At 57.7% G+C, this 17,043-nt stretch overlaps 1 protein-coding gene across 2 annotated transcripts in view; it reads left to right on the top strand.

The window, feature by feature from the left end:
- The window catches only part of ADCY3 (adenylate cyclase 3), a 110,355-nt gene that overhangs the window by 89,824 nt on the left and 3,488 nt on the right, over positions 1-17,043 (top strand). For both annotated transcript variants that reach the window (XM_075923299.1, XM_075923298.1), the window contains 11 exons: positions 2,357-2,519; positions 3,368-3,487; positions 3,974-4,116; positions 5,186-5,347; positions 7,615-7,702; positions 8,767-8,883; positions 11,955-12,214; positions 12,894-12,975; positions 14,291-14,449; positions 14,730-14,876; positions 16,793-16,912. In XM_075923299.1, coding sequence (XP_075779414.1) covers positions 2,357-2,519; positions 3,368-3,487; positions 3,974-4,116; positions 5,186-5,347; positions 7,615-7,702; positions 8,767-8,883; positions 11,955-12,214; positions 12,894-12,975; positions 14,291-14,449; positions 14,730-14,876; positions 16,793-16,912 — 1,561 coding nt within the window. The remainder of the gene's footprint in view (positions 1-2,356; positions 2,520-3,367; positions 3,488-3,973; positions 4,117-5,185; positions 5,348-7,614; positions 7,703-8,766; positions 8,884-11,954; positions 12,215-12,893; positions 12,976-14,290; positions 14,450-14,729; positions 14,877-16,792; positions 16,913-17,043) is intronic.

The following is a 17,043-nucleotide window of genomic DNA, read 5'->3' as shown; positions in this document are numbered from 1 at the left end:
TTGTTCGCTGTGCTTGCATGCCTAGAATTTGTGCACGGGGCAGCAGCGTTTTGATCGGATGCAGAGGGAGCGCACGGCTCTCGCCGTCAGTGCTGTGTGCAATCAGCATGCCCCTCCCTTCATGTGCCCTGGCTTTACGTGCACGTCGCTTTAGTCACACCGATAGGGAAAGAACCTATGGGGCTGGAAACCATCAGAATCTGGCAACCCTGAACGTGAGCAGCAGTACACAGACTGTCTTGTGGGCCATGCTGAGAGCAGGATGCCCACCACTGGCCTAAAGAGGCATTGGTCCCCTTCCATCCACTGGCCCTGATGCTCATCTTAAAGGTGTCCTTATGAACAGAGATTGCTTATCTCCTAGAATGGGAAGGGACCTTGAGAGGTATCAAGTCCAGTCCCTTCACAGCAGGACCAAGTACCATCCCTGACAGATTTTTACCCCAAATGGCCCCCTCAAGGATTGAGCTCATAACCATGGGTTTAACAGGCCAATGCTCACACCACTGAGCTATTCCTCCCCCTAGTGTTGCTGCTGCTGCCGCTGCCGCCAAGGTGATGTCGATGCCGGTGCTTACCCAGTGCTGCACTGAGGGCGAGCAAGAGAGCACCCTCTGTCTCAGACTCATTCCCCTCCTCTTGGTCTTGGTTCACAACAGCAGAGAGCACTGTGCAGAGCAGCGGCGGATTTAGGGCAGGGCAAGTGGGGCCCCACGCATGTCCCGTGTGCCCTGCGCATGCACCATGTCAAAGGGGGGACCCCGCGAAATTTCACTGCCTGGGGCCCCGCGGCACTCTCATCCGCCCCCCGTGCAGAGGTAGGAGACCCTGAGCAGGAGCCATGTCTAGGTTCTGGCCAGTACTTGCCCCCTTTCGGTCCCACACAGCCCATCTCCCGCCAAGGGCAGGATTGGTCCCTGTGGCCCCTCAGCAGGATCGTGTTTTACAAATCTCATTCTTCCCCCTTCTTAGCCTGGCCTTCCGGTGGGATCGGAAGGAGGGGCAGAGACAGAAGGGCGAAAGCCCATCAAGAGAGCAGGCCGAGGGGAACAGGGGACCTTTCAGAAATCCCAGACTGCCAGGCCGCCACACTCCCATGTGGTAAACATCCCAGGGCCACATTTGGAGCCAGCTGGAGTCATTGGGCTTAAATTCGGGTTGAGTATTTCCCCAGGCCCTTGCTGGGGGAAGGCAGCATGCTATAGAAATGCCAGGGGAGTGGAAAATGTTTCCGCCCCGGACTGCTGTGCCTGAATTGAAGCCCTGGGAGTCACACACACAATTTGTTCCAAGCGCAGTCGCTAGGAGAGTGGCTGGGGGGTGGGGACGGGGACATGGTTCCATGGCAGGGGCATGGAGATCAGCAGACGGCCGGTGACCCTGTTCTGGGAGCAGTTCCTCCATAGCCAGGAGCCCCGCAGACCCAGCTAAGTGCAAATACAGCACAGCACACAGGGGCTTGTCACTGAGAAGAAATCCCAGCCCTGGGGCAAGGAGCAGCCAAGTGCAGCCAGCTGGAATGCCCAGGGTGGTAACAAATCGGCTTTCTCCGGCTGGGGTCAGCCGCAGCGCCTTGGGTCCGCCCGGGCGGAGATGCCAGGGTTGATGATTAATAACAGGAATAGCCACTTAGAAGCAGCGACTGTGCTGAGGCGCTGGGAAATCGTCGGAGACAGCCAGACGCCTGGGCGGGGACTCGGCCAAGCCTCCGCCTGAAACACCCTCCACACGTGGGCTGTGGATTTGCATCCCCTACCTGGCGGCTGGAGCCAAGTGGGGCCTCATGGCAAATAGCTGAGGAGGGTCCGGTGAAAAGAGGGACGTGGGCCGGACTGACATCGGTGCCCTGCAGGGAAGGCGGGAGGGGTTCCTGCTGGCTGACTGCTTGTGCCCCGCCACCTCTGGCGGGAATTGGAAGCAGTGCGGAGGCTTGGGTTTGTCTGCGGGCAGAGTGCTGCCTCCTTTGTGGGACAGGCTGTTGTGAGCGCGGCAGCCCCATGCTCCAGTCCCCGTGCTGGCTCCCAGTGTGCTTCTGCTGCTCCAGCCGCCCACAGGGCAGGGCCCGGCTGCATCCGCTGCTGCACTTCCCTCCGCCACACATGGGCCTTTGCTACGCTCAATCCAGTCCCATCTTCCCCGTGGAAACCCATCCCTGCTGGGACCCAGGGTTCTCTTTGATAACACAGTCCTGCCTCCTTTCCTGGTGGATGGGGGTGAGAAGGGCCTTCGCACGGGTACCTTAATACCCTCCGGGTGCTTCACCAGATGCCCTCCCTGAAACCTGCTGAGTTCTGCCTGGGGCTGGCACGAAGGGAGCAGGGGCCTTAACGCCCTTTTCTTTCCCCCCGGCTCGCAGGCGTGTGCACATCTCCCAGAGCACCATGGACTGCTTGAAAGGGGAGTTTGAGGTGGAGCCCGGAGAGGGGGGCACACGGTGTGACTACCTGAAGGAGAAGGGGATCGTGACGTACCTCATCCTGGTGCCCAAGCCGCCTGTCAAGAACGGGATCAATGGAGTGGTGAGTTACCGTCCTCCTCCGGCTCCTTCTGTCTCATCCGGCGCCACTCCCTCGTCTGAGGCCTGCCCGGGGCTCCGTTCTCCGGCTTGCGAAGCCTGGCTCCGTTTCTGTCCTTCTGAGGTGGGACTGCTTGGCCCCGCGCTTCCCATTCCTTTGAGCCTCTGGTTCTACACCTTCCTCGGGCCTGGAGAACTGCGCGCGTCCCCAATGATGGCGCTTCTGCCCTTTTCCTAGAGACGTCTTCTGTCTCTGGTGACTTCCACCACTGGCTAATAACCATCCTACAACTTCCTCTGCCCCATTCACTCTCCGCCCTCCAACGCCGCCTCCCTTCCCCCCGGGACTGCACTCCTGGGCTTTCCCATATGGGTAGCCACGTGGCTGAATTTCAACCCATGCACAGGGCGACCACACCTCCATTTTGGCCAGGATGGTCCCCTTTCTTAAGCCCTGTTGCAGCCGTCCCGGCGGGTTTTGGAAAAACAGGGTCTTTGTCTCATTTGCTCCTGGCATCTGATCGTCAGTGGAGAAAAGCAGACGGGACAAATGCACAGTTTTGCCAAAAAGTGGGGTGTGACCCCCCCCCCCCGCTCCCCGCAGGGTGCAGAGGAACATATGGAGGTGCAGAGAGGCTCAGGCCAGGCTGGCCGTGTGTGGGGGGAAGCCAGGGGGACTCAGTCTGGGGACCTTGGGCCAGCCCCATAGGGTGTCCCATTTTCCCTTTGGGAAAACATGATCCCTCACCCCATGCAGAGGGCCCAGCATGAGGCCTAGGCAGCGGGCCTGGAAATGGAAAGCCAGATCTCGGCCCCGGTGGCTAAATTCCCCCCTGCTCGTCTGTGTTCCAGAAGCTGTCCCTGACGTCCTCCCATGGGAACTCCCCGCTGTTGATCAACACCAAGGAGTGTAACGGCAGCATCAACACCACCTGCACCACACCCGACGAGGCCGAGGAGCTGGACACCAGGGTGAGAGCTGGGCAGGGGCGGGGGGGACGGGTATTGGACCCCAGCAGCAACTGTGCTCGGGGCTCACAGCAGCGGGAGGCTGGAGGGTGACCACGCAGGGCAGGTATATGTCACCCCTGGGGTGTGAGAGCCCTGTGGGATTCTGTCCACCCACCAAAGGCCCTGGGGGGCCTGGCCGTCTCGGGACACAAGGAGAAGGGGACGAGCTCGGGAGGCTTGTGCGTCTCTGCCAGGGTCTGACTGGAACTGGCCCAGGGCTCCTCGTCCATGTGGGGCAGGGGGGGTGTCACTGGGAAGGAGGGACCAGGCTCTTGGAGGGTGAAATGGGCCCTGCTGCTGGCTCGTCAGTGGGTCCAGGCTCGTTTGCACCCCACAGGGGTCCGGCCCATGTTGCCCCGCTGCCGCCAGAGGCAGACGGCCTGTGGCTCGGTTGGGTTGGCCAGGCCCCAGGGGTTTGCCTCCGCCTGACTCTCGCCCCCTGCCCAGGTGGTGAACCCCTCCTTCCCCAACCCCCGGCGCCGCCTGCGCCTGCGCGACCTGGCCGAGAGAGTCGTCGACGCCTCGCAGGACGAGCAGGAGCTCAACAACCTGCTGAACGAAGCCCTGCTGGAGAGGGAGTCGGTGCAGGCGTGAGTGGCCCCCGCCCCCCGCGGCACCCCTGCTGTAGGGAGCCAGCCCCCCATCTCACAGTCCCAGTCCCCCTTGGTCACTGGCTGCTCCCCAGTGCAGCCCTGCTGGAGACAAAGTGGCTACGTCTAGACTGGCCCCTTCTCCGGAAAAGTTATGCAAAGCAGGTAAGTCAGAATAGGGAAATCCGCAGGGGATTTGAATATCCCCCGCGGGATTTAAATAAACATGGCCGCAGCTTTTTTTCCGGCTTGGGGAAAAGCCGGAAAAAAGCATCTAGACTGGCGCGATCCTCTGGAGAAAGCTCTTTTCCGGAGGATCTCTTATTCCTACCATGTTTATTTAAATCCCCCGCGGGTTTGCCTTATTCTTACTTACCTGCTTTGCATAACTTTTCCGGAGAAGGGGCCAGTCTAGACGTAGCCAGTATGTGTAGGTGCCAGTCACCCTGCCCCCCTCCATTTCTTCCTACCACCTCTGGGGTGCTCGCCCCAGCAAAGGCCGCCCAGGCACCCTGAACCTGCCACGGTGCCCGCCCTGGCCTGGAGAATAACTGAGCTGCACCGGGTCTGCTCTCCTCTGCTGCGAGGGGCGTTACACCTGCTGCGTCAGCCTGCCCGGCAGGGCCCCCACAACAAGACCCGCTCGTGCAGCTCCCTGTGTCTCAAACAGCACCAGGTGTGCGGGTGATCGCAGTGCTGTTCCTCTCCCTTCCCCCGTGGGGCTGTGGCTTCACCCCACATCCCTGTCCCCTCCCACAAACCCTCTCCCTTCCCCTGTGGGGCTGTGGCTTCACCCCACCTCCCCGTCCCCTCCCACAAACCCTCTCCCTTCCCCCGTGGGGCTGTGCCTTCACCCCACCTCCCCGTCCCCTCCCACAAACTCCCTCTCTCCTGGATCCCTTCCCAGGGATTCCCCCCCGCCCCCGCCCAGGAATGCTCTTTCCCTTGCCCTTGTTCCCTTCCTCATGGCCATGACAGTGCCCCCCAGCAGAACCAGGGCCCTCCCCCTGCTTTTCCCCTTGGCCCGTGGCCTCCCACGCTTCACCGGGCTCCGTGGTGTCTCCGGCAGGCTGAAGGGGAAGTACACGTACCGCCTCTCCATGCGCTTCATCAACCCCGAGATGGAGACGCGCTACTCCGTGGAGAAGGAGAAGCAGAGCGGGGCCGCCTTCAGCTGCTCCTGCGTGGTGCTCTTCTTCACCGCCCTGGTGGAGGCCCTAATCAATCCCTGGTGAGCAGGTGCATTGGGCGAGGAGCAGGGAGTGTGTCTGTGCAGCCCCTGGCCCAGCGGGGCTCTGTACCGGCTTGGGGGGGAAGGAACACCCTCCCCTCCCCGTCGCCCTGGGCAGGGCGGTAGAATGGGCCAGGTGCATCACTCCCTCCACACGCTCCCCGAGGCTTGGTTGGTTTCTCCTGGGCTGGACGTCTGGGTGGCCAAATTCACCTGAGGCACCCTCGAAATCAAGGGAGGGCGGGGTGAGCAGGCCTGGCTGCCAGAAGGTGGGTTTGGCAGGGAGACGGAGCAAGCACAACACAGCCAGCAGCCGTTAACGTTGCCCCAGCACCCTCCGCTCTGACCTCGACGGGCCAGCTCTTGGGGGGGGGGGGGCTGGGCTCTTTCTCCATCGCCTGCAGAGCCCTGTAACGTGAACTCCCGATGCTCAGGGTCTGGGCTGAGACCTCCCGCAAACTCATACCACATAGGCCGCTCCGCTACCATCCAACGGCATCAGCCTTGAGTGACCCTTGCCAAGCTGTGGCAGCGTCCAGAGGGGTGGAAAGGTCCCTCCCCTCCCCCGTGTTTTCTACTTTTCTCTCTGGCTGCACTTGGGCTTCTGTGAACCTCCCCAGGGCGTTTTCCCCAGGTCCCTGCACCAACAGCCCCCGAGGGAGGCCTCAGCCACCCTGCTCCGTGTGGTGGGGGCAAAGCACGGCAGCTTGTCCTTGCTACGTCCTATTGACAGTCGCCTCTGCCCGCGCCCCAGGGAAGGGGAATCAAAGAACGAATCGACAGGGCCGAGTGACCCGGCAGGGACAGCCGCCCGCCCTCCCTGTCTGATTGAGGGCAGGTTGCCATAGGAATGCCTGGTTGGAACAGGCAGTTGCCACGCTGAGCCGGGGCTGGTAGCAGGAAAGGGGCAGTGTGGATTAATGCCTCGTTAGCTCAGAGCCAGGCCTGTGTCGCCCTACATGCTAGCAAAGCCCTGGGCTCCGCGCTACACCCTTGCGCCTGGTCAGTGGAACCAGTCATTGCTTAAAGGGGAAAGGCCAGTGGGAATTGGACAAAGCTCAGAAATCGGCTGCTGTGAAAAGCCCCTGGCGTGTCTGGCTTTGCTAGAGCCACTCCTGCCCCTCCCGACGACCTTCTCTTTGGGGCTACAAGGCCTTTCCAGCCAGGGAAAAGGGGGGCCCCAGAGAGGATGGAGAGAGGCTGTTCTCAGTAGTGACTGAACAAGGAGCAGGGATCTCAAGTTGCAGTGGGGGAGGTCTAGGTTGGAGATTAGGAAAAACTATTTCCCTAGGCGGGTGGGGAAGCACTGGAATGGGCTCCCTAGGGAGGGGGTGGAATCTCCATCCCTAGAGGTTTTTAAGTCCCGGCTTGACAAAGCCCTGGCTGGGTTGATTTAGTTGGGTTGGTCCGGCTTTGGGCAGGGGGCTGGACTTGATGACCCCTGAGGTCTCTTCCAGCCCTAGGATTCTGCGATTGTAAGGACTTTGTTTTTATGTCTGTCTTCCACAGAACCACACCCATGGTTGCTAGTTTGCAGATGCGCCTTGTCATGGGTGTTGCTTTAAGGGGCGGGGGGATGCTGGAAAGAAAAGCCAGCTAGTCTTCATAGGAGTTGAAAGGATTTCTAGGGAACTGAGCTAACAAGTGGGATGAAATAACATCCCCCTGTCTCAGGGAGCAATAGAGGCCCGTTTCCTGTGGTATCCGAGCACTTCGGAGCCTGCCACATAGTTATCTTTGCAGCATATGTACAGATGGGAAACTGAGGCACAGAGGGGCACATGGCATGCCCAAGATCATACCAACTCTGGGGCTGAGCGGGGACTTGAGCCCTCATCGCCCACCAAGTTCCCGGCTAACACATGGTTACACTCCCCCGCAAGACCTGTCCACAACACAGACCTTGTCCACATCCGCTGGAGGAGTAGCCAGTCTAGTTACTGGCTGCAGCCAACACACATTCACTCCGTGTCCGTTTTTGCCTTTTAGGGCACTTGAGCTCGGGAAGTGCCCTGCGGCCTTCTCAGCCCCGTGCCAGCTACTTCCCGTGCTCTGCTTGCCCTGTGCTGCCCGCACTTCCCAGTCCAGCTGCAGTCTGTCTGTGCCATGCCTGCTCCGGGTGTCAAACCGAGTGAACACATTCAGCAATCTGTGAAAGGGCCGTGGGGGGTTGCCGTGGAGTCCTGTGGGCACCCACGCGGCTGTCCTGGTAGCACCGTCCCTGGAACCACCTCCTACAGCACTGAGTTCTGATTCTCTCTCTGCAGGCTGGTGGCCAATTACGTGACGTTTTTCATTGGAGAGATCCTGCTGCTCATCCTGACACTGTGCTCTCTGGCCGCCATTTTCCCCAGGGTAAGAGGTCAGAGGACTTGATCCTGAGAGGCCCTGAGCACCCATGACTCCCCAAGAGTCAGTGGAGGTGGATGGAATCAGCCCTGTTCGATTGTGTGTCATAGATCCCATATTGCTGCTAGCTAATGGAGATTCCCCTTTAGCTCTGATCAGAGGGAGCAACTTCTGAAATAGGAAGGTCTGTCTCCATGTGAGAATGTAGGAACGGCCATACTGTGTCAGACCTATGGTTCATCTAGCCTAGTGTCCTGTCTTGTGACAGTGGCCAATGACAGGTGTCCCAGAGGGAATGAACAGAAGAGTTGACCATAAAGTGTCACCCATTCCCAGTGTCTGGCAAACAGAGGCTAGGGACACCCTCTCTGCCCACCCTGGCTAATAGCCACTGATGGGTCTGTCCTCCAATTCTTCATGTGAGGTGAAGTCCTTTGTGACCATGGATTTGTAGAAGTGTTAGAAGGAGCGGTCCTACAAAAGCAGAGGGGTACTGGCATGTTTTGGTGTCGTCATGGTACTCGTTCCTCCCCCTTGACCAGATGTTTCTCTTTGGCCCAATTTCCATCACCACATCCGACAACGCTGTGTAGGTGCCTTAGCTGGCTGTTTCTGCTCAAGCAATCAGCGCTGAAATAGTGAACTGTGCTCTGAAGGGGATGGGGAAACTGTTGCATTGGACAGTCTATAGCTCCAGGAAGGCAGCACCGCTCTGTGTTTGGTAGGGTTCCCGCACAGGGTTAAGTGCTAGGAAGCATGTTTTGATTTGAATTGAAAGCTGAGATTATGGGGGATCCAACTGCAGCCATGGGGCACCCCCTTCAGCAAGAGATTTACAGAAAACGTGAGGTTCTGCCCCTCCCAATCCCCAGTGTGGACTGCTCTCCTCATGATGGGACAGGGGGTTAACAATTGGGCCCCCATCCTCCGAGGTACTCAGGTCTCTAACGCCCATTGAAATGCATGATGACAAAGTACGTGGGGATTCTTAGTGCTGGGTACTTAGAAAGCTGGGTACTCTGGGCAGAAGGGCTGAGCTTCCCATAGTTAAAAGCCTCTTCTCTTCATAGGTGTTTCCCAAAAAACTCGTAGCCTTTTCCACTTGGATCGACAGGACCCGCTGGGCCCGGAACACCTGGGCCATGTCGGCCATCTTTATCCTCACCATGGCCGACATCGTGGATATGGTGAGAACCCTCTCCCTTGCCACCATTTTCCCTGCCACCTCACACACAGGAGGTTGCATCAGTGGATGCCTTGGAAGTAGGGATGTTAAAATTTGCTTATTTTTGTAAATGTGTCATCGCTGAAATTTTCAGCAGTTACACGTTTACATGCGGAATGGGGTGGCAAGTGGGAGCTGGTGCGCACAGAGAGCACCGGCTCCTGCCTGCTTCCCCCTCCCCGCGCTGCTGCCTCTGTATCACAGGCTGTATCACAGCACGTGGGGGGCAGGTGGCTTTGTGGGAGCTGGCTCCCCATGTACACCAGCTCCCGCCTCCCCCCCACGCTGCTGCCTCTGTAGCAGAGGCAGCAGTGGGGGGAGGGGCTGCATGTCACCGTGAGGGTTAACCGATGAGCCCAGGCGTATCAGTTAACCATGTACCTGGGTTCACATTCACATCCCTACTTGGAAGAGAAGCCTATTGACATCCAATATCAAATGCACAATACCAAATGGGGAATGACTGGCCAGGCAGTCGTTTTGCTGAAAAGGATCTGGGGGTTATATTGGATCACTCATTGAATATGAGTCCACAGTGTGATGCAGTTGTGAAGAAGGCTAATATCATTTGGGGCGACTTAACAGCAGTGTCGCATGTAAGACATGGAAGGGAATTGTCCCGCTGAACCAGTGTTCCCTGAAAGCTGAGTGCTTGAGTGGCCACACAAAAGACATTCAAATGCTACTCAGCTAATTAGCAGAGCGCTCACAGCTGCCTGCAGCTGGTAGCATTCGTTTCTACTGATGGTGCACATCTGCACATGCCTCAGTGCACGTAACAAAACGTATTCCACACAGGGATGGAAAAAATTAGAGGGGCCAATGCATTGTACTTGGCATTGATGAGGCCTCACTTGGAGCACAGTGTTCAGTTCTGAGCACCACACTTTAAGAAAGATGTGGATAAACTGGAGAGAGTCCGGAGGAGCGCAACAAAACTGATAGGAGGGTACGCTATACACTGAACTGTTAGTGCAATATTTCTATTCCAGTTGCTTTATTTTATATTTATACGGCGATAGGAGAGAGTCAGCGCTTTTTCAGTCACAGCGCTCTGTGAGACGGCTGTATTTTTAGGCCTGAGTTTGTAAGCAAGTAGTTTATAATTGCAGAGAAAAATGACAAATCAGGCTCTTGAAGAGGGCAGGGCAGTGTGGAAAGGTGGAGAGCTCCTGGTTTAGCAACTCTGGTATGTGATGAAAAGAATGGGGCATGTTTTAAGAAACAAATACAAAGTGGGAACCTGATAACTGGTTTCAACTCTGTTAAGGGCCGTTATTAAGGACTGTGTGCGGCGTTACCTGTGCCCACTGGAGGAAGAACAGTAAATGGGGGACTTAATAAGCAGCAAGGTGGATTGACATTAGATTTTAGGTAAACCTTTCTCACTAGGCTAGTGAAGCGCTGTACTAGGCTTCCAAGGGAGGTTGTGGAATCCCTGTCACTGGAGGATTTTCGGACCAGGTTGGACAAACCTGTCAGGGATATAGTTTAGGGTTACTTGGCCCTGCCTCAGTCTGGAGGACTGGACTCAATGCTTGGAGCTCCCTTTCAGCCCTGCACTGCAAGGAATCTGTGAGTGCTTCACAGAAGGTGCCCCGAGAGGCCCAGTAGCTCTGCTGGGTCCTGCGCAACGTGTATTTCCATGGATCACAGTGGCCTGAAGCCAGGGCTGGCTGGGACCACAGTACCACTTTATAAACCTCTCCATGTGGCTGGCTGACCCAGCCGCCTGCGCTGCTGCTGTCCGTACCCCATGCAGGCAGGGACGTTTCAATGCCATCACTCCGTTTCTGTGTCCGTTCTGACCTTCCCATGTTGGGTGAGCCTATAATTGTGCAGAGCATGATGCCCTGCGGGTCATTGATTGGAAATAAGATTGACGACAACCAGATATTTTTAGCAGCATTATTAATGGACTGAATCCCTGGGTTCTGACTCCCCGAAGTCTGGGGGCCTGACACCAACAACCTTTCTGCAGCGGTGGCACTTCACTTCACCCCCTGCGTGTGACAGGGGGACCCTGATTAACATGGCTGTGAGGACAGTCAGACCCAGTGTGTGCATTACACCAGCTGAAGTGATCTGAAAAGGCTAGTGGGCACCTGGGCTGACCTGAGATTACCCTCCTCCCTAATTGGCAGGTGCAGTCAGGAGATGGCAGGGCCCAGCATACAATGCTCTGCCTTCATCCTCATGATAGGCTGTTTCTGCAGCTGCCCATTGACGGGCAGGGCAGCTCAGACACCTTCCTGATACAGAGACCCAGGGGACAGAGTGTGGGTACATCTGGCACAACCACATCGTGTTTACAGCTCTGAGCTCAGCTGTGCTAAAAGCAGGAAGTGGGACTTTCCAAGGGCTAAAGATTCCTCCTATGGGCCCACATTCCCCTCTAGACACAACCTCTAGTACCTCCTTCCTGACTCCGCTCCATCGCCCTGCAGCTGCCTACCAGCTTCTGCCCTGAAGCATGCGTGTTTCTCCACCTCCGGCCCTTGCCTTATCTTGCCAAGTCCACATGTGACCATGAGGCTGTTTGGGCCCCAGAGGTGTGCAGGGTGGTGGCGGGTGGGTTTCTGGGAAAGGGTCTGAAGTGTTTGGTTGGGTTTCCTATAGCGCCTGACCAGCTCCCTGGCACGAACAGTCCCTGTTATATTTGGGCACAGTTCCTGAATTAGCCAGGGTTTGTTAACCAGCAGTGGCGCCTCTCCCCCCGGGGTGCTGGTTCCCAGCGAGCCCAGGTACGTAGAACCCCTGCAGAGCTGTGTGAAAGCCAGTAGAGATGGGAGTCCATTGTATGGTGGCTCAGGTAGCCACATCCCAAGGAAAGCTGCCGCTTCTGGCACTACCTGGCTGCGGTGCTGACCACATGGGCCGTGCAGCCCAGCACCCCTCTCTGACCTCCCCAACCCAGGGCCCGCGGCAGGGCGGAGTGGGCCGCTGGCGCTGCAATCTGCTGCAAAGCATGAGTCCAAACTGGCCGTCTCCCTGAAGGCCCCTCACCCGTGTCTCTGCCCCCCCCCCCCACAGCTCAGCTGCCTCCAGTCCTACTCCGGCACCAGCAACAGCACCGCAGCGACCCCGCTGGCGGGGGGCTGCGTGGAGGACCCCAAGTATTACAGCTACATTGCTGTGCTGGCCCTCATCGCCACCATCATGCTGGTGCAGGTCAGCCACATGGTCAAGCTCACTCTGATGGTCATGATCACCTGCGCTGTGGGCGTGGTCAACATCTACGCCTGGCAGCAGATCTTCGACGAGTACGATAAGGGACGTTTCCAGGAGATCGTGTAAGGGCACTGGGTCGTCGGGCAGGGGAGGGCATGGAGAGACCGGCCAGGACACGGCTGTTCCCTAGCATGGTCCCGGTTTGCTCCCATTCTGGCCTTTCCACTGTAACCCAGAGGCACTGAGCCTGCTCACAAGGGAGAGTGACGCCTGCTCTACCATCTCCCCTGAGAGCCAGGGGGCTTTTTGCTTATGCAGTAGCGGCACAAGGCTTTAGCCCCCTATGGTCACAGGTTCAATCCCACCTGGGTTTGTTGGCTTCACCCACCCGTCCCCTGGAGACAATTCCACAACCCCAGGCAGAGAGACGTTTCCTGCCCCTATTCTGCCTGTGACACACCCTAACCAATCCCCTCTCCCCAGTGTAGACGCATGGCCGGGGGAGGTGCTGTAGCGCTCGGGTGTTCCCACCCGGCTCACAGGCAGCTCTGCTCAGCTGATGGCCGAAGGAGACGGAACATCTTTCAGCAAGAGGCTATGTGGGTTTGTCCCTGACAGGCCTCTCACGGAGCTACCCCTGCCGCTTTCCAAAAGAGGCTAGCCGGCCGAGGGACAGCCCCTTTAAGGGCCTCAAAGCTGTCATGTATGTGCTGCATGTCTGGGGTTGGCGTGGTGGTGTGCTGGAATGGGAGGCAGTCCAGCCACGGTGGGAAAAGCACGGCCCACTCTTCTCTCCGGCAGGTACACCCTGGTCCCCTCCAAGTACTCCATGACAGTGATGATCTTCATCATGATGCTCAGCTTCTACTACTTCTCTCGCCACGTGAGTGATTTGCCTGGCTCCCCTTCCTTTTCCATCCTCCTGACCCCTGGCGGGCTCCCAGCACAGGGCGTAGGGACACATGGCCACCTTCCCCTGCACTGCCCCGCTGGCGGGCGCTTTCACTCTCTCCCATGCAGCGCACCTCCTCTCTGAGTTCTGGAGCTCTCCTGCATTCAGACCTCCCCTCCCAAGTTGGGTGCATCTCTGCCTCTTTCTTCCATCTCGTGCCCGCCCCTCTGCGTTGGGTTCCTCTTCTGTCCTGTTCCTAGCCCTTCGCTAGCTCGCAGCAGCCCAGCGCTGAGTTGAAAGGGTTTGATTGGGTTTCCCTCCACCTCCTTATTCCCCCTGTGCCTGTATTTCCTTCTCTCCCCACCCTTTGTTCTCTCTTTTTCTCTCCCTTGCCCTCCTCTCCTGACCTTCACTAATTGTATTTGCCTTCCCAGTGCCCTGCCCTCTTGCTGGAGCCTCGAGATCTCTCGCAGGACTCTGGAGTGGCCCAAAGACCTATCAGGAGCCACATCCATCTGTTCTCTGCCTAACTGCCAGAGACGATCTCTGTGTGGCTCTCAGATGGCAGGGAACCCATCACCTGCTGACCTGGGAAGCTCCCTCTTGTGGATGTTACAGTGACTGCATCAGGACAGCAAAAAGCTCCAGGCAGAGGAGATGGAGCAGGGCAGAGAGCGGCAGTGGAGTTGAGTGGTTAGAGCAGAGACCTGGAGGGTGGAACTTTTGTGTTCCATTCCTGGCTCTGCTGCAGACATGCGCACGGTGCTAGGGATGTTACATTTAGATGAATCAACTAATCCAATAGTCAATGGAATTCCATCCATTAGTCGATAAGGGCACCTCTGCTTTTGACATGTACAAGAGCCCTGCAGGGCTCTTGTACATTTCAGAAGCAAAGCACACAGGTAGTACTGGGACAGCAGGGGACTGCTTGAGTCCCCTGCTCGCCCCGTGCTCCCTGCGGCGCTTCTGATTTTGAAATGTAGCAAGAGCCTTGCCTTTCCGCTCCCCCCACCTCTGAGACGTCTCTTTTTAAGCCAGCTCCCCCCAGAACTGGCTCCTGTTCCCTCCCCTTGCTGCCTCTCTCTGATAGATGCAGTGGTGGGGGGAAGCGACTAGTTGAGTCACTAATAGACTATCTGATAAAGAGATGCTTATCGGATAGTCAGACAGTCGCTTACGTCCCTACACGGTACCCTAACTAGTCCTGCCCCAGGCCTGCGCCTCAGGGTGCTCATGGGGAGGTCACTGTGCCCGAAGCGCTCTGAGGCCCTGCCTGACACTAGGGCACTTTCCCCTTGTGCAGGTGGAGAAGCTGGCCAGGACGTTGTTCCTGTGGAAGATCGATGTCCATGACCAGAAGGAGCGGGTGTATGAGATGAGGCGCTGGAACGAGGCCCTGGTCACCAACATGTTGCCAGAGCACGTGGCCCGGCATTTCCTGGGCTCCAAGAAACGGGACGAGGTGAGAGCTGAAACTTCCAGCCCCCCTGCCAGCCAGGAGAAATGGGGGATGGGGCCTGGCAATGTGCTGGAGCTACTGGGGCTGTGTGTTCAGCAAGGAGATGGGTAGCACTGTACAGAACTAGTGAGCCTAGCAGGAGGTTCGAGCTATCCTGGAATAGTAAGCGGGTTGGTTAGGTGACCCTTTGGGTACCTGCCTGCAGCTGGGCAGAGCCAACACAGTGCACTGCAACAGAGTGGAGTGCAGGCCCGCAGGTCAGGCCTGGTGTTTGGTCCCACAGGAGCTGTACAGCCAGTCGTATGACGAAATTGGCGTCATGTTCGCCTCCCTCCCAAACTTTGCCGACTTCTACACGGAGGAGAGTATCAACAACGGCGGGATCGAGTGCCTGCGCTTCCTCAACGAGATCATCTCGGATTTTGACACGGTGAGCCCAGCACCCGGGCCAGCCTTCCCCAGAGCTAGGCGCATGCTGGCCCTGCAGGGGAGCTCTTGGGGGGCACAGGCTGGGAGTGAAATGTAGGGTACCCGCGGGCATTGAGAGAGCCTTCCTGGCCAAGCTGAGCAATGGTCTCTCCCTGTGAGGCCCCTTTGCTGAGGCTGCTATTGGCGCAGCTGTAAGCAGCCTTAGGTTTGGGCCAATGCCTCCTCACCTTCCCTTGCCAGCTGTGCATTCCCTCTGGCTGCCCCTCCAATCTTGAACCACACTTCAGCCCCCCTGGAGACTACAGATCCCAGCATGCAATGTTCCACCAGGTTCTGAGAAGCCTCCACTTGGTTCCAGAGAGCAGTGCATGCTGGGATATGTAGTGTCCATGAGTGGCATGTCCAGATTCACAGTGAGAGTAACAGCGTAGAATTCTGTGTTTTGGCCTCTCCAAATGAAGTGTGCAGCCAGGGCCTCAGCAGCTAAAGTCAGCTTGTGATTCTGCAAGGCAGCCACCAGGTGTCACTGTTGTCTTAAATACTGTACAGTAGGCCCGCCGAGTTAGGAACACCTGGCCAACGGGGGTGGTTGGTAACAAAACTTTATGGTGGTTTTTTTCACAAGCTTACTGCTGCACCCGGACTCTCCCCAGCTTTCAAACTTTACAGTGCAGAAGAAAAATGCTGTTTTTAACCATTGTCGTTTAAACAAAACATGCAAAGTAACAGTTTCCTTACCCCATCACATCTCATTCCCTAGCTTCTGCTTAACGCAGGACTGTACTGTAGTTGCTTTTTGTTTGGCTCTGCTGCTGCCTGCTTGTGCACCTCCATTTCCAAATGAGGCCTGCGGTGTTCGTAACGCAGAAGGTCTGCTGTATAGGGATGTTAGCACAGAGTCGTCAAGGATTAACCGAGAAAACCTGGGCTTTCCAAATGACTACATGCACCCATACTGCCCTGCTGCCTCTGTATCAGAGGCAGCAAGGGCAGGGGGAGAGATGGAGGTGGATGCCTATGGGGATCTGGCTGAAAGCTGGCTTCCCATGAGCACTGGATCCCATGGGGCTGCCGCTCCCTGACCCTCTGTGCTGATGCCTCTGTGTGCAGGGAATTTAGGCCCCCCACTGACAGGGGCTGCTGTTCAGAGGCAGCAGGCGGGAGCCAGTGTGCATGGGGAACCAATTTTTAAACCAGATTCCCTCGCGGGCCGGCTCTGCCTGCCATCCTGCACTGATACAGAGGCAGCAGTGCAGGGTGGCAGGGAGCTGCCTGGGAGTGGGGCCAGGAGTGCAATGGCTGCCGGTCCCACTCCCGGGGGAGGGAGGGGGCGCGAGCATTTTAGTAACCGTGTCACCACCACCAATCGTTGCAGCTACACGATTACTAAAATAACCGATATCCAACCTCCCTGCTGCGGGGACTACAGCAGTTCCTGTCACCTCACCCCTCCTCAGCCTGGGAGCTGCTTTTCCAGCCACCCCACAGTCAACCCTGCCCCATCTATTGGACAGCTCTGGGCAACCGCTGTGGGCCCTGTGCTTTGGGGAGCCCCGTGCAGCCCAGGGCAGCCTGGCGAATGACTTTGGGGGCCTAGTGCCAGTAGCAGGGGCCAGGCTTTTCCTCACCTGCCACCCAATCCCAGCCTGCTCTGCTTCTTTCTCCCAACTGGGTCGCCGTGTCTCCGGGGTGGGGGAAAGCAGAGTGATACGGCCAGGAGCTGGGCTTGGGAATAGGCAGGGTGGTGCAGGGACAGGCTTTGGGGAAGGGGTGGATTGGGGGCAGGGCAGGGGCAGAGCAGGGCCAGGAGGAAGCAGGGCGGGGACAGGCTTTGGGGTGGAAGGCAGATTGTTCTGAGCCCCCCACCTCTCTAAGGATGGCCTTGCCCTGTTTATGGGTTTGTCTCTGGTGTCTCAGCTCCTGGACGACCCACAGTTCCGGTGCATCACCAAGATTAAAACCATTGGCAGCACCTACATGGCTGCTTCGGGAGTGACCCCCGACGTCAACACCAATGGCTACAACACCACCATGAAGGTACCGGGGGGAGAGAGGGAGGGAGATGGGGCAGCAGTCAAGCCCAGGAGGGGAACCAGGCAGTCTGAGAACCAGGCCTGTCTGGGAGGGAGGGAGGGAGGGAGGGAGGAGTCTGGGGCAGGCGGGTCTCA

The sequence above is a fragment of the Pelodiscus sinensis genome, chromosome 3, assembly GCF_049634645.1.
Source record: "Pelodiscus sinensis isolate JC-2024 chromosome 3, ASM4963464v1, whole genome shotgun sequence".
NCBI classification, from domain to species: domain Eukaryota; kingdom Metazoa; phylum Chordata; order Testudines; family Trionychidae; genus Pelodiscus; species Pelodiscus sinensis.
Note: the sequence above shows the minus strand (reverse complement) of the source record. Positions and strands in the feature narration are given on the sequence as shown.